General features: G+C 34.8%; 1 protein-coding gene across 3 annotated transcripts in view; it reads right to left on the bottom strand.

Annotated features, from left to right (window-relative positions):
• Positions 1-17,565, bottom strand: part of TEX9 (testis expressed 9) — a 98,840-nt gene that overhangs the window by 45,380 nt on the left and 35,895 nt on the right. For all 3 annotated transcript variants that reach the window (XM_073211893.1, XM_073211892.1, XM_073211894.1), the window contains exon 10: positions 2,142-2,276. In XM_073211893.1, coding sequence (XP_073067994.1) covers positions 2,142-2,276 — 135 coding nt within the window. The remainder of the gene's footprint in view (positions 1-2,141; positions 2,277-17,565) is intronic.

The raw sequence follows: 17,565 nt of genomic DNA, 5'->3' as shown, positions 1-17,565 counted from the left end.
GTAACAATGTGGATGAATCTCAAAATAACTGTATTGAGTTACAGAAGACACATTTTTAAAAAGACTAAAAAGTTCTAAGAAAAATGCAAATAAGTTACCTGGAGATGGGGGTTAGAAGAAAGGCATGAATCTTAGAGAGACACAAGGAAGCTTTAGGGGGGTGATATATTCATGATCTTTATAATGATGATTATTTCACAGGTATACACATCATCAAATTTTATACTTTAAATATGTACAGGTTTACTGCATGTCAATTATACCCCAGTAAATGTGAAAAAATATATATTGAAATATATATACCTAAAAATATGCAAATAAAAAAAATGTGCCACACAATTAAAGTATCACTTTGAAGGTTCCTTCTTTGACCAGCCTTGTTACTGAGTTAACAATAAATCTTTTCAAAGAACCAGATTTTGGTTTTATTTTCTCTATTGTCTGTTTTCTATTTTCCCTGAATTATGCTTCTTATTATACTCTTATGTCTACTTGTTTCAGTTTTTAATTTGCTCTTTTTCCTTATTAAATTGAAAGCTTTGACCATTGATTTTCAACCCTTTTTTTTTTCTAATACAGTATTCAAAAGATAAAATTCCTGGATGAAAAGTTTATCTTGAATAAATCTAAACTGTTTTTATGGTGTGTTGCTGGTTTTACTTATTTTTTTATTTTATTGGAGAATCATTGATATACAATATTATATTGGTTTCAGGTGTACAACATAGGAATTAAACAGTTGTGTACATTACAAAGTGTCGATGGCTTTAAACTAAGTTGTTCACCAAGTTCTCATTACCTGAATTTGCAAAATGACTAGCCAGAATTAGGAGTCATTTATTGTTATGGAAACAGGTTTTTCCTTCTACTTCTCTAATGTATGTGCTAAAAGAGAGATCAAATCTACAACCATTATCAGCAAATCCTGACATACACACGTTGTTTCTTCATGTTACATATACATTATATTGTCTTCAAAATCTCTTCAGAATGCACCAAACTGGAAATAATACTCTAATAAAATGCTAATTATTTGCAGGTTTGTAAAATTACTTCCTAACTTGTTCACGTATAACTTCTCTTAACATACTCCAGTCATCATGCTGTCAGTGACAGCTCTTGAACGTGAACATACTCTCAACATATGGCATAAACTATCTCACAAAAGAGATCTTAAAAGTCTACAGTCACTGTAACATATTTGCCTCTGTTACAGCTTTTGGAGGATTTATCAACAACAGTTTAGTTCTATATCCTATAAGTGTTATTCACTTAATCCAAAATGTATCATGTGTGTGTAATGAGGGTGGCTCTTAATTAAATTAATCATCCAAGCCATTATTAAATCATTAAATATTGTCCTAAGGGAGAGATTCCACTGGAGTATCACTTTCAGGTTGAAAAAGACTAATAGCCAATATTTATACAGTGTACAAAAGGCCTTCTCATACACCGATATTGGAGCCTTCATTCATTCAACAGATAATTCAGAAATTGAGTGCTAATTCAATGCAATCATTGGCTAGAAACTAGGGATAACAACAGTGATCCTCACAATAACACCTTAACAGTGGTTATCAAAATGTCTCACAACAAGGCGCATCGGCATCACTTGGGAACTTGTTAAAACTGCCCATTTTCAGGCTTTACCTCAGAACTACTGAATTAGGAACTCTTGGCTTGGGGCCCAGGATTCTATGTTTTAACAAGCCCACCAGGTAATTCTGATACATGCTCAAGTTTGAGAGCCACTGCCCTCAAGTAAGCAGCCTCTTTGCATTATAGATTGGAAAACTGAGGATCAGAGAAGAGATACAGACTTGAGATACAAGAGTCTTTTTCCACCATTTGTCCCCAGAGATTAGAAAAGCATCTGGCATATAATATGTGTACACAAAAAAGATCTGTTGAATGAAAAAAAAAAGAATGAATCCTCCAAAAAGTTGTGCTATTATCCAATTATGGTAATACCCAAGCAATATAATCCTAACTTACTATGTACACATTGATAATGAATGTATTTCTTCTGAAAAGAGAAGTGTTCATTATGACATCAAGAATTATTTTTAAAAACTATTATTTTTGACCCTTGCATAAAAGAAGTTAAAGGAGATCACTACCCGAAACTATTATTTCCATACCTTGTTATTTTGCCTTAATTTACTTAACTCCAATTTATACTTTTCTGCTTCCTCTAGAGCTCTATTCAAGCGAACTTCTGTAGCACTTTGATTAGTGGCAGCCTGTTTTTGTAGTCTTGTTTTACTTTGTAATTCCTGTATAGTAAAAGAGATATATGGAACATTTATAAATATACCATAAGTTCTATTATTTTACAACATTTTCCATGACCATATTCCTTATTTTCTCCTACATTTATACATAATACACACACACACATACACACAGCATGCCAGAGGTTGAGCACTGAGTGACAGAAGTCTCAGGAAATTCTAACCCTGACAAGTTTTAAGGAAATATATTCTTAAAGATGTAGCTGCAAATTAGGCTTTCAAACTTCTTTTTGGTTTGGAATTTTCTGCCTGTTTTTATTGACTCCAAAATAAAATATACATGTCCTGCACATTTGTTTTATAAGCAATTCTTTATTACTATTGTTCTTCCTTTGGAAACCTCCCAAAATACTTATGTAAGGCACAAACTCTCTTATAAATACTGTGTTTATGTAAGCCTGAAAAATACATCACTTAAGATGTTTTTGTTAAATACAGAGCATTTACATTAGCCTTATATGAAAATCCCAATTCTGAACAAAAACAACAGATCTTACGGATTATTTTCCACATCTTGGGGTGGATTTAGGCCTGCACTTCTGCAAACAGTCTGAGATACTGTTGTAGAGAGTCTACAGGCCACACTTGAAGAAACAAACATACAGGATAAACTCCAAACTCTACCATAACTTGGTACTATAAATTTGTTCTCATGCCGCAGATGTTCCCTTTGGCTCTGTCAACATCACTTGACTCTGTTCCAAACAGCCAAGATGTTCCTTGCCTGAGCCTTTGCTCACATTCTTCCTTGTGCCCTGACCCCGCCCTATTCCTCATCTTCACTGGCTAGCACCTACCTATCTTTTAAGACTCAACTAGTGCTTTATACTAGGGTTCTACCTCTTTTCAAGAAGCTTTCCTCAGTATCTTCCTCACTCTCTTCCCTGGTTGGATTAGGTTCCCCTTTTCCAGAGCTTCTATAACACCTCGGTATACATACATCATAGTACCTGCTGTGTAGAACTAAAGCTATCCATTTACTTCATTTCCCCCATTACAATGTAAGTTCCTTGAGGATAGGAACTGTCTAATTTCTGTATTCCCAGCACTTTAGTGGCAGGTAAAAGGCACTAGTTTACTTAACCAAATTTATTTTGTAATAACAACTTACTCTTCTTTGCAACCCCTACAATGCCTAGTACAGAGCCTTATACAAAACAGATACTTAATAAATATCATGGGATTGAAATGATGCAGTTAAAAACACAGTTGTCTGTTTTCTTCTTTTATAATTTTTTTCTCCTGGCTGTTATCACTATGTTTTATTTAAAAACTGATCTCCCTGGCTCTGAGTAATTAGGGGCAAAACAAAACAAAACAACACACATGCTGCTCTTTATGTACATTTCTAAACAAACCAAACTGTGTATGGATACCATCTGCTTTCACCAGCCTTCTTCACAGCTTTGTGGGTGGTAACTGCACTAAGAACAAGCTGGTTTTATCTCACTGTTCACATGGAAAACGCAGAGATTCTCATTAGTTACAAAGTCCACAATTTTTGCTGCCTCATTTCAGCCTCCTCTCACAGAAATATGGAAATGGATCTGTGCCCTTCTCTTTCCTCCTGGTGACTTTGTAACTTACTACACAGAAAAATGAAAGCCACCCTCTACTAAATGATAACTCCCTACCCCTGCATCAATATTGACCATTTCTTGGGAGAAGTGAAAAAGAAAAAGAATAGCCAGAAGAACAGTAAAGGAGGACATAAAGTATTCCTATATGAGTAAATCCACTAAAGAAAGAGAAAAACCTTATCAAAACCTTGGAAACATTTCTGTTTTCAACCATACACAAGTACTTTTTACAAAGTTCAGACAAGATACTGAAAGTGTTATGAGAGCACCTGCATCCTGAAAATAATAAAGTGAATCTATTGTTAACAAAACAATCAGGCAGTTTACATAGTGCTAGAGAAAAATTTTCTGAAAAATCTCAAGCCCTGAACTTTACATTAATTTTAAAAGAAAAGGCTGGATAGCTTAAAAAAAAAAACAAGTCTAACTTTAAAATTCAAATACTACAAGGTCAAAGAGGAAATAATTTGCCACTCTCTCATCATTTTTAAAGCATTCCTAAGGCACTGAAAGAGGGCAAGGAGAGAAGTATCTATCAGTAGACACTGCACAAGATAAAATGTAAATGTTTTAAGAGTAACACAAATTACCATAGTAATTCGGATGAAGAACAAGCAAGATGACACAAACGATCAGATAAGGTTCTAGAAACAAGTGGCTTAAGCACAAAAAGCAATAAACTTAGAACCAGAGAACCAGCCAGCTGTGGCAGACTGTTCCCACATCCAAAACTGGGAGTAACAGTATCTATACTAAATAGGTTTTACTTATTCAACACATTTATCAAGCACTTCTACATGCCAGGCACTTCTACATGATGGGCACAGAATAGTTAACCAAAGTTCCTCCTCTCATAAAGCTTGCATTACAGAGGAAGGGATAGATCGCATATACATACAGCACACACACACACTCACTCATCTGTAATATATGGTAGTGATTTAAGGGTTATGAAGAAAAATAAAGAAGGGTAAAAGGACAGAGCAATGGGGGCAGGGAGGTGTGAATACTTATTTAAGACAGAGTAGTTAGGGGAAGACTTTCAATCATGTGAAAATGATTAACATAAAGATCTGGAGGAAAGAATTACAGACGGGAAGAACAATGAAGACAAAGCATTCATAAGGCACTGAGAGAGGGCGAGGAGTAAAGTATGTATCAGTGGACATAGACTTGAGGCGGGAATTCAAAGATCAATGAGGTGGTGAGTGTGGCTTCAGTTGAGCGACACAGGCACAGTATTAGGTATTAAGAGAAAAAAGCAGGGTGGGCTTAGGTAGGCCTTGCAAACCCCGCTAGGAGTCTGTACTGTATTCTCAATGGCATGGAACGTCTTTGGAGGATTTTCAGTAAGGCGTGCATGTGTGTATGTATGCCATGAGCTAAGTTGTTTAAGGATTACTCTAGCTAACGTGGTATTCTACTGAGTACAAGAATACCAATTTGGAGGTCATTGGAATAGTATAAGTGAAAGATAGCTTGGACGTGGGTAAAATAGTGAGTTTTTAGTAAGTGGTTAATTCTATGTATTTTAAAGACAGAATTGACAGGACCTGTTGGTGGGCAGGATCTAGGTGTGGGGAAAGAGAAGGATCCAGATGACTCTTGGATTTTGGCCTGAACAACTGGATGTCTTTTACTGAGACGGGCAAAAGGAGAAGCAGGTTTGTAGAGGTCAGGGAAGCAGAAGCTCCACTTGAACACAGGAAGGTTGACATACCAAGCAGATGTACAAAGGGGGTAGCAAGAGATGAGTCTGGAGTCAAAGAAGAGGTGAGAGCAAGAAATAGAACGTAGGGGTGATCAACATATGTATTGTATATAAAGCCCTGGAAATGAATGAGAACATCTAAGCATTGGACGTAGACAGAGAAAAGAGTCAAAGACTGAGTACTGGATGTTTCAACATGTAAAGGTCATGAAAATGAGGGAGAAAATCATGAGTGTGGTGCTCCAAAGCCAAATAATAGTGTTTCAAAGTAATATGTGAAATATTGCTGAGATATAAATTATTACAAGGAATAATAATTGACTAGAACTGGCAATGTGGATTACTGGTGACCTTGCTGAAAAGGTTTCAGAGGCAAAGTAGAGACAAAAGCCTAACCAAGTAGTTTCAGGAGAGAATGGCAAATGAGGAATAGATATTGAACAAAGACAAATATTTTAAGAAGCTTCGCTATAAAGGAAAGCAATGAAAGAGAGCTAGAGGTAGATGTGAAATGTTTTGAAAAATATTTATTAAAGATTCTATAGCATGTTTGTATGTTAATATGAATAACCCAATAAAGTAAATTTCATTTTTGCAGGAGAAAGAAAGACAGGATAATTACAGGAGTAAAGTCCCTGAGCAGGAGAGAGGGTAGGGGATCCAGTGAACAGTTCTTTAGTGAAGAGTCTAACACTTTAGACAGAAGAGGTAATAACTCCTTGCAATGAAGGGGAAAGCAGAGTAGATGAGTATAGTGGTTGATGGGTAACAATGATAGAAGGAAGAAAAGTTACCTTTTGATTCTGTTTTCTTAGTAAAATGGGGCAAAGTAATGAATTGAAAATGGGACGGTTGGGAGACATATTAGAAAGATGAGAAAAGATCTATTTAATAATGACTTCTTAAAGTGGGAGAGGGAACTGAGTTCTCAAAAAGTGGGAGAGGAAAATGCCATTACACTTTAGATTTGTAAATACATTTAAAGTGGGACCAATTCACTTGGCTGTGTTATTTCTGTCCAGCCACAATCACTGCTCATGAGTAGGCATGCCACAGTAAAATTGTTTAACTAGGGTTGGGTTTTGTACACACACTACATTGGCAAGGAAATTAAAAACATATGCAAGGCATAATTAAGTGCTATACCATGGAACCTGTGTGAGGGAAGAAGGCAATAAAGAACATGGGGGAAGGGGTAGATCTATATAATAAAAATACATGACTAACATATGCACCCCTATGTTTATCGCAGCACTATTTACAATAGCCAAGAAATGGAAGCAACCTAAGTGTCCATCAGTATATGAATGGATAAAGAAGATGTGGTACATATCACAATGGAATATTATTCAGTCATAAGAAGAAATAAATCCTACCATTTGCAACAACATGGATGGAGCTAGAGGGTATTATGCTCAGTGAAATAAGCCAGGCAGAGAAAGACAAGTATCAAATGATTTCACTCATCTGTGGAGTATAAGAACAAAGAAAAAACTGAAGGAACAAAACAGCAGCAGACTCACAGAACCCAAGAATGGACTAATAGTCACCAAAGGGAAAGGGACTGGGAAGGATTGGGGGGAAGGGAGGGATAAAGGGAAAAAAGGGCATTATGATTAGCACACATAATGTAGGGGGTGGGGTATGGGGAAGGCAGTATAGCACAGAGAAGACAAGTAGTGATTCTATAGCATCTTACTATGCTGACGGACAGTGACTGTAATGGGGTATGTGGGGGGACTTGATAATGGGGGGAATCTAGTAACCAAGGTGTTGCTCATGCAATTGTATATTAATGATACCAAAATAAAAAATAAAAATAAATACGTCACTACACACAACTATCATTATGTATGTGATAGTAGTTTGTAAACTATACAGTATTAAACAAAGGTAAGGTACCATTAATAGAATGACATTACAGGATAAATATAGGTAAAAATGTTAAAAGCTTTCTTTGCAAGATAAGGAAATGACTTGAAGTAGTTGAGAAAATGTTTTTGACGATTTCTTCTATGAAAGCAAAAAAAGAACAAAGCATTTTAGGAAATAACAGCTCGGTTTTAGCTGGAGCAAAAGATAACAGAGAGCAAACATCTTTTATAAAGGTGATGATGATAAGAATATTATGTTACTAATGATAGGACTGTTCATGTATCTATGGTGAGAGAAACTTGTGCAATGTACCTACTGACTTCAAGATAACTAAAAACACAAAACAGATTAAATCCTCCAGTGATGATAAAATAAGGACCTAACATAAAAACTCACTGTAAACAACTAGAAAAAAATGGACAAAATATAATAAATGTTTAGAGATACTGGAAAACAGTAGGATTGTCATCCTGAGAGAAAATAAACAAATGAGGTAGTCCTACAATTATTCTTGAATTCTATCTGGAAGGAATATTCACAGGGAGAAGAAATACAAACAGCCCTAGATGTCCACTGAGTTGAGGAGACAGAGATCAGAGTTGGAGGAGACTGAGGGAGCTGAAAACTGTGTGGTGGATTCAAATCAGGAGGAACTACATTAGGAGAGAGCTTCAGAAATGTACATAGGAAATCCCTTGAGTCTACTGAGGACTAGTACAAACCTGCATACAGGAAAAATCAGTAAGGCCAGCCAAAGAACAATTAGGGAATTGTAAATAGAACAGGTTCCATAGCTCACACAGGGTAGGAAGATATATGAGCTCTAACTAGCAAGAATGGAGAGCCCTCAGTGATCATCTGGGGCACTGAGTGGAGATTCTGGAATATTTCTTTAGGGTAAGTTTTAGTGGTAAAGCTAAACTATTTCTGGATGCTACTCTAGACACACCCTAGCGAAACTTAAAAACAGACATCAAAGGGACTTAACTGGAAAATAAGTACCTGTCAAAACCCAACATTATCTTCAAAAAATACACTAAACATGGATACTTAATATTCAATTAAAAAGAGGAAAAAAGTAACAAAGAACAGTTGAGGAAAATAGAAAACAAACAGAAACAGTGTTCACAATGTCTAGCATCCAGTATAAAATTACTAACCAAGCCAAGAAGCAGGAAAACAAGACTGATATCCAGAAGAAAAATCAGTCAACACAAATAAACCCATAAATAAGAAATATAATGGATCTGGAAGAAAGGCTGTCAAAACAGCTATCTTAATTATATATAAGTACTTAAGCAAAACATTAATATAATAAAATGATAAACTGAAGATATAAAAGAGAATCAAATGGAATATCTACAGATCAATAATATAGCAATATGAGCATCTCATTAATTAGGAATAAGAGCATATTAGACACTGCAAAGAAAAGATCAGTTGAACTACTGAAGATGCAGCAACAGAATATATCCAAATAAAGAATATGAAGAAAAAAGGGTTAAAAACTAACAACTCATCAGTTACCTAATATCACTGATATACTATCACTGTGATAATATCAACTGGTCTAACAAAAGTATAATGGGAGTCAGGTTAGGGGACAGAGAAAGGAGATACAGGAAAAAAGTATTTGAAGAAATAATAGCCAAATTTTTCCAAATTTAATGAAAACTATAAATACAGATTCAAAAAGTCCAACAAATTTCAAGTAGAATAAACACACTCCCCACACAAAACTCAGAAGCACATCATTTATTAGAAATTGCTGAAAACCAGTGACAAAGAGAATGTCTTATGAACAGAGATAAAAGACACTAACATACAAAGGTAGAGAGAAAAGAATTACTGTGGACTTTCTGTCAGAAACAACACAACTCAGAAAACAATGGGAGGACATCTTTAAATACTAAAAGTAAACAAACGCTGTCAACCAAGAATTCTTTATCTAGTGGAAAATACTCTTCAGAAATTGAAGGGGCAAACACACAAGTGCAAAACTGGTGAAATCTGAATAATATCTGTGTATTGTACCAATGTCAGGTTTCTGGTTTTGATATTATACTACAATTATGTTAGATGCTACCACTAAAGGAAACTGAGTGAAGGGTACACAGGACCTTGCTGTATTATTTTTGCAACTTCCTGTGAATCCACAATCTTTTCAAAATAAAAAGATTTTTCTTCTACGTAAGGAAAAAAATATTTTTCAGAGAAACAAAACAGAATTAGTGACTAGCAAACTGACACAACAAAAATTTAAAGGGTAGTTATTTCAAGCAAAATGTGGAAATAAAAGATCTACAGAAAGAATACTAAAAATGGTAAATATAAAGGCATTTTTGTATTATAACCTTTTAAAAATATAATTGATGATTTAAAGAAGAAATATTGTGGGATTTATGACATTTAAAAGTAAATATATGACCACAAAAGTATAAAGGAAAGGAAAGAAAAAATGGAATATATTGTTGTGAGGGTTTTATATACAGTATAAGGAACAGTATGATGTAATTTGATGGTAGACTGATGTGTACTGTACATATTAAATCTATGACAAAAATATACAACAAAGAGATACAGCTGATAGTGAAGAAAAAATGGAATACTAAGAAATATTCAATTAAAAAGATGAAAAAAGTAACAAAGAACAGTTGGGAAAAATAGAAAACAAACAGAAAGATGACAGATTTAAATCCAAACATCATAAGCTGCATTAGCATAAATGGTCTGAACATTCCAAAAAGAGATGGAGACTATTACAGTGGATGAAGAAGCAAAACCCAATTATATGCTATGTATAACAAACCTATTTTCAATATAAAAACAGATTAAAAGTAAAAAAGATGAAAAAATATATGCCATGCAAACATTAAATATAATAAGACTGGAATTACTATACTAATATCACATAAAGTAGACTTTGGAAAATGGATATCATCAGAGATTTCAAAAACAGTATTTTATCATTATAAAGTTGCACTAATCAAAACACTATTATAATCCAAAATGTGCAGGTATCCAAAACTAGACTAATACATGAAGGCAAAACCAATATAATTGAAAGGAGAAATAGATAAACCCACAATTCCAGACAGAATTCAGCACCAGTAACCCTCTCTCAATAATTGACAGAAAAAGAAAATCAGTAAGGGTATAGAACACTTGAACAACACTATTTGTTCAACAAATTTGGCCTAATTAATATTTGTAGAACAGGACATTCAATGCAACATAATTCATATTCCATTCAAGTACAAATGAAGCATTTACCAAGAAAGGCCAAATGCAGGGTCACAAAACTAGTTGAAACAAATTTTAAAAGGATGAAATCATATTGAGTAGGTTTTCACACACCACAGAATTAAATTAGAACTCAATTAACAGAAAGACATGAAAAAAACACCCAATTATGTAGAAATTAAACAATACACTTCTAAATAAGCCAATGGTAAAGAAAAATCAGGAAGGAAATTAGAAAATACTTTGAATGAAATGAAAATAAAAACATCAAAATTTGTGGGGTTTAGGTAAAGTAGCACTTAGAGGAAAATTTATAGCTTTAAATGCTTATGTGAGAAAAGAAAAAAGTAGAAAATTAATTATCTAAGCTTCTACCTTAAGAATCCTGAAAAATAAGACTAAATTAAACTCAAATAAGAATGAAGGAAAAGCTAAAGATAAGGGTAGAAATAAATAGAAAATTGATAAACAGTAGAAAAAAATCAACACAGCCAAATGCTGATTGAAATGTTCAATGAAATTGATAAGTATTTAGCTAGACTAAGAACAAAAGGGAGAAGAGACAAATTATAAATATCAAGAATGAAATGGGGTCATTACTATAGATCTTACAGGCATTATATATATAGCAAAGGAATATTATAGACAAATTTATGCAAATAAATTTTACTTTTATGAGATGGCAGAATTTCCCAAAAAACACAAACTACCAATACTGAGTCAAAAAATAATAATCCAAATAGACTTATATCCATAAAATATGTGAATTGGCAATTAAAATCCTTCCCAGAAGAAAACTCTGGTCTACATAGTTATTACTGATGAATTATATCAAACATTTAAATCAATGAACATATAGATGAATGTAACAAAATAGAGAATCCAGAAATAGACCCACAAATAAAGACAATTCATTTTCTCCAAAGGTGCAGTGGTAATTAAATGAAGAAAGAACATAATTTTCAATAAATGCTGCTGTTGATTACCTGTATGAAAAATAAAATGAAATTTGACCCTTATCCTCATGCCATACACAAAATTAACTTGAAATAGATCAGATTTCTATATGATACATATATACATAAAGGCTAAAACCATAAGACTTCTATAACATAGGAGAAAATCCCAATGACCTTTAAGAGGGCAAAGATTTTTTGAATAGGATGAAAAAAGCACAAACCCTACACACACATACAATCTGGAATTAAGTTGCTGCCTTTTGAAAGACACTGTTAAGAAAATAAAAAGCCAAGTAATTTCGGGAGAAACTATTCACAATAAATAGTCTTCTAGCAAAGGAATTATACAAAGAAACATAAAAAAATCCCTTACTACAACCCAGCATTTTTTAAGTGACCACAAGATTTGAACTAACAAAAGAAGATATATTAGTGGCCAATAAGCATACGAAAAGATGCTTAAGATCAATAGTTATAAGGGAAACACAAATTGAACTATAATGAGATACTACTTCTGCCCCTTGAGAATGGCTAAAAACACCCTGACAATACCAACTGTTGGTGAGGATAGAGAGAGAGAGCAACTGGAACCTTCATATACTGCTAGTGGGAATGAAAAATAATACAATCACTTTGGAACACTTTGGCAGTTTCTTAAGTTAAACATACACTTTCTATAATACCCCCAAATTCTACTCCTAGGTATTTATACATCACGAATGATGTTGAATGTGCCTACACAAAAATATTTATCTACACAAAAGACTTCTACATGAAAATTCATAGTGGTATTATTTCTAATAGTCCAAAGCTGGAAACACCACAAATGCCCAGCAAATGGTAAACAAACAAAATGTGGTAAATCCATAAATAAATACTACTCAGCAATACAAGGGAATAAACTACAAAACATTCAACACTAATGAATCTCAAATCACTATGCTGAAAAAAAAAGCCAGACACAAAAAAGTACATACTATCATTCCATTTATGCAGAACTTTAGAACAAGGAAAACTAACTAGTGAAAAAATGCAGATCAATGGTTGCCTGAGGCCATGGTTAGAGGCTGGAGATTTATGGGTAAGGGACACAAAAGCAATTTTGGGGGATGATAGAAATTTTCTTTACCTTGATTGTGGTGATGGTTAAAAGGATGTGCTAATTTGTCAAAACTCAATCAACTGTACGACTAAAAGAAGTATATTTTATTGTATATAGGTTATTCTTCAATAAAGTTGATTTTTAAACAGAAATTAACAGAAAAAATCCAATGCTGAAATAAAATATTTTTTGTTTTTATATTTTAGTAATGACTCCATCTGTATCAGCAGCTAACATAAGTTAATGTACATAGTAATTTTTTAAATTTGGAGATGGTTTAGACATTTATTTTTCCTTATACCTTTAGCTTTTACAATCCACCATTTCATATTTCCACACAGCAACAAGCCAACAATAAACACTGATATTTTGAATATATGTTTTGCCATTTAATTTGTATTACCTATTTCCAATTAAAGTGTCTCTTTTTATTGACACATGCATTAATCTTACATGTTAACCAATAATAGAACTACACCCTTGAGATGGTTCATGAGGAGAGGGTTTTTATTTTTTCATTTTTTTTCATTTTGGTATCATTAACCTACAATTACAGAAAGAACATTATGTTTACTGGGTTCCCCCCTTCACCAAGTCCCCCCCACATACCCCTTCACAGTCACTGTCCATCTGTGTAGTAACATGCTGTAAAATCACTACTTGTCTTCTCTATGTTGCACAGCCCTCCCCGTACCCCCCACGCACTATACATGCTAATCGTAATGCCCTCTTTCTTTCTTCCCGCCCTTATCCCTCCCTTCCCACCCATTGTCCCCAGTCCCTTTCCCTTTGGTAACTATTAGTCCATTCTTGGGTTCTGTGATTCTGCTGCTGTTTTGTTCCTACAGTTTTCCTTTGTTCTTATATTCCACATATGAGTGAAATCATTTGGTACTTGTCCTTTTCTGCTTGGCTTATTTCACTGAGCATAATTCCCTCTAGCTCCATCCATGTTGTTGCGAATGCTAGGATCTGTTTTTTTCTTATGGCTGTGTAATATTCCATTGTGTATATGTACCACATCTTCTTTATCCATTCATCTACTGATGGACATTTAGGTTGCTTCCATATCTTGGCTATTGTAAACAGTGCAGTGATAAACATAGGGGTGCATCTGTCTTTTTCAAACTGGAGTGCTGCATTCTTAGGGTAAACTCCTAGAAGTGGAATTCCTGGGTCAAATGGTATTTCTATTTTGAGCATTCTGAGGAACCACCATACTGCTTTCCACAATGGTTGAACTAGTTTACATTCCCACCAGCAGTGTAGGAGGGTTCCCCTTTCTCCACAACCTCACCAACATTTGTTGTTGTTTGTCTTTTCGATGATGGCGATACTTACTGGTGTGAGGTGGTATCTCATTGTGGTTTTAATTTGCATCTCTCTGATGATTAGCGATGTGGAGCATCTTTTCATGTGCCTGTTGGCCATCTGGATTTCTTCTTTAGAGAACTGTCTATTCAGCTCCTCTGCCCATTTTTTAATTGGATTATTTGCTTTTTGTTTGTTGAGGCATGTGAGCTCTTTATATATTTTGGATGTCAATTCTTTATCAGATCTGTCATTTATGAATATGTTCTCCCATACTGTAGGATACCTTTTTGTTCTATTGATGGTATTCTTTGCTGCACAGAACTTTTTAGCTTGATATAGCCCCACTTGTTCATTTTTGCCTTTGTTTCCCTTGCCCGGGGAGATATGTTCATGAAGAAGTCACTCATGTTTATGTCCATGACATTTTTGCCTATGTTTTCTTATAGAAGTTTTATGGTTTCATGACTTACATTCAGGTCTTTGATCCATTTGGAGTTTACTTTTGTGTATGGGGTTAGACAGTGATCCAGTTTCATTCTCTTACATGTAGCTGTCCAGTTTTGCCAGCACCATCTGTTGAAGAGACTGCCATTTCCCCATTGTATGTCCATGGCTCCTTTATCAAATATTAATTGGCCATATATGTTTGGGTTAATGTCTGGAGTCTCTATTCTGTACCACTGGTCTATGGGTCTGTTCTTGTGTCAGTACCAAATTGTCTTGATTACTGTGGCTTTGTAGTAGAGCTTGAAGTTGGGGAGCGAGATCCCCCCCACTTTATTCTTCCTTCTGAGGATTGCTGTGGCTATTAGGGGTCTTTGACGGTTCCATATGAATTTTTGAACTATTTGTTCCAGTTCATTGAAGAATGCTGTTGGTAATTTGATAGGGATTGCATCGAATCTGTATATTGCTTTGGGAAGAATGGCCATTTTGATGATATTAATTCTTCCTAGCCAGGAGCATGGGAGGAGTTTCCATTTGTTAGTGACCTGTTTAATTTCTCTTAAGAGTATCTTGTAGTTTTCAGGGTATAGGTATTTCACTTCCTTGGTTAGGTTTATTCCTAGGTATTTTATTCTTTTTGATGCTATTGTGAATGGAATTGTTTTCCTGATTTCTCTTTCTATTAGTTCATTATTAGTGTATAGGAAAGCCACAGATTTCTGTGTGTTAATTTTGTATCCTGCAACTTTGCTGAATTCCAATATTAGTTCCAGTCGTTTTGCATGGATTCTTTAGGGTTTTTTATGCACAATATCATGTCATCTGCAAATAGTGACAGTTTGACTTCTTCTTTACCAATCTGGATTCCTTGTATTTCTTTGTTTTGTCTGATTGCCGTGGCTAGAACCTCCAGTACCATATTGAATAACAGTGGGGAGAATGGGCATGTCTGTCTTGTTCCCGATCTCAGAGGAAAAGCTTTCAGCCTCTCGCTGTTCAGTATGATGTTAGCTGTGGGTTATCATATATGGCCTTTATTACATTGAGGTACTTGCCCTCTATACCCACTTTGTTGAGAGTTTTTATCATGAATGGATGTCGAATTTTGTTGAATGCTTTTTCAGCATCTATGGAGATGATCATGTGGTTTTTGTCCTTCTTTTTGTTGATGTGGTGGATGATGTTGATGGATTTTCGAATGCTGTACCATCCTTGCATCCCTGGGATGAATCCCACTGGTCATGGTGTATGATCCTCTTCATATATTTTTGAATTCGGTTTGCTAATATTTTGTTGATTATTTTTGCATCTACGTTCATCAGGGATATTGGTCAGTACTTTTCTTTTTTGGTGGGGTCTTTGCCTGCTTTTGGTATTAGGGTGATGTTGGCTTCATAGAATGAGCTTGGGAGTATTCCCTCCTCTTCTATTTTTTGGAAAACTTTAAGGAGAATGGGTGTTATGTCTTCTCTCTATGTTTGATAAAATTCCGAGGTAAATTCATCTGTCCCCGGGGTTTTGTTCTTGGGTAGTTTTTTGATTACCAATTCAATTTCATTGCTGGTAATTGGTCTGTTTAGATTTTCTGTTTCTTTCTGGGTCAGTCTTGGAAGATTGTATTTTTCTAAGAAGTTGTCCATTTCTCCTAGGTTTTCCAGCTTGTTAGCATATAGGTTTTCATAGTATTCTCTAATAATTCTTTGTATTTCTGTGGGGTCCGTCATGATTTTTCCTTTCTCATTTCTGATTCTGTTGATGTGTGTTGACTCTCTTTTTCTCTTAATAAGTCTGGCTAGAGCCTTATCTATTTTGTTTATTTTCTCAAAGAACCAGCTCTTGGTTTCACTGATTTTTTTATTCTTCTCAATTTTATTTATTTCTTCTCTGATCTTTATTATGTCCCTCTGTCTGCTGACCTCAGGCCTCATTTGTTCTTCTTTTTCCAATTTCAATAATTGTGACATTAGACTGTTCATTTGGGATTGTTCTTCCTTCTTTAAATATGCCTGAATTGCTATATACTTTCCTCTTAAGACTGCTTTTGCTGCATCCCACAGTAGTTGGGGCTTCATGTTATTGTTGTCATTTGTTTCCATATATTGCTGGATCTCCATTTTAATTTGGTCATTGATTCATTGATTATTTAGGAGCATGTTGTTAAGCCTCCATGTGTTTGTGAGCCTTTTTGCTTTCTTTGTACAATTTATTTCTAGTTTTATACCTTTGTGATCTGAAAAGTTGGCTGGTAGGATTTCAATCTTTTTGAATTTACTGAGGCTCTTTTTGTGGCCTAGAATGTGGTCTATTTGGGAGAATGTTCCATATGCACTTGAGCAGAATGTGTATCCTGTTGCTTTTGGATGTACAGTTCTATAGATGTCTATTAGGTCCATCTGTTCTAGCATGTTGTTCAGTGCCTTTGTGTCCTTACTCATTTTCTGTGTGGTGGATCTGTCCTTTGGCGTGAGTGGTGTGTTACAGTCTCCCGAAACGAATGCATTGCATTCTATTTCCTCCTTTAATTGTTAGTATTTGTTTCACACATATTGGTGCTCCTGTATTGGGTGCATATATGTTTATAATGGTTATATCTTCTTGTTGGACTGAGCCCTTTATCATTACATAATGTCCTTCTTTATCTCTTGTTACTTTCCTTATTTTGAGGTCTATTTTGTCTGATACTAGTATTGCAACACCTGCTTTTTTCTCACTGTTGTTTGCATGAAGTATCTTTCTCCAGCCCTTGACTTTTAATCTGTGCATGTCTTCTGGTTTGAGGTGAGTCTCTTGTAAGCAGCATATAGATGGGTCTTGCTTTTTTATCCATTCTATTACTCTGTGTGTTTTTATTGGTGCATTCAGTCCATTTACTTTTAGGGTGATTATTGAAAGATATGTACTTATTGCCATTGCAGGCATTAGATTTGTGGTTACCAAAGTTTCAAGGTTAGCTTGTTTACTACCTTACTGTCTGACCTCACTCGCTTATTGAGCTATTATAAACACCATCTGATGATTATTTCTTTCCCTTCTTTTTCCT

Source organism: Manis javanica, chromosome 8, assembly GCF_040802235.1.
Source record: "Manis javanica isolate MJ-LG chromosome 8, MJ_LKY, whole genome shotgun sequence".
Lineage (NCBI taxonomy): Eukaryota > Metazoa > Chordata > Mammalia > Pholidota > Manidae > Manis > Manis javanica.
This window is presented reverse-complemented; position numbering and strand designations above follow the sequence as displayed.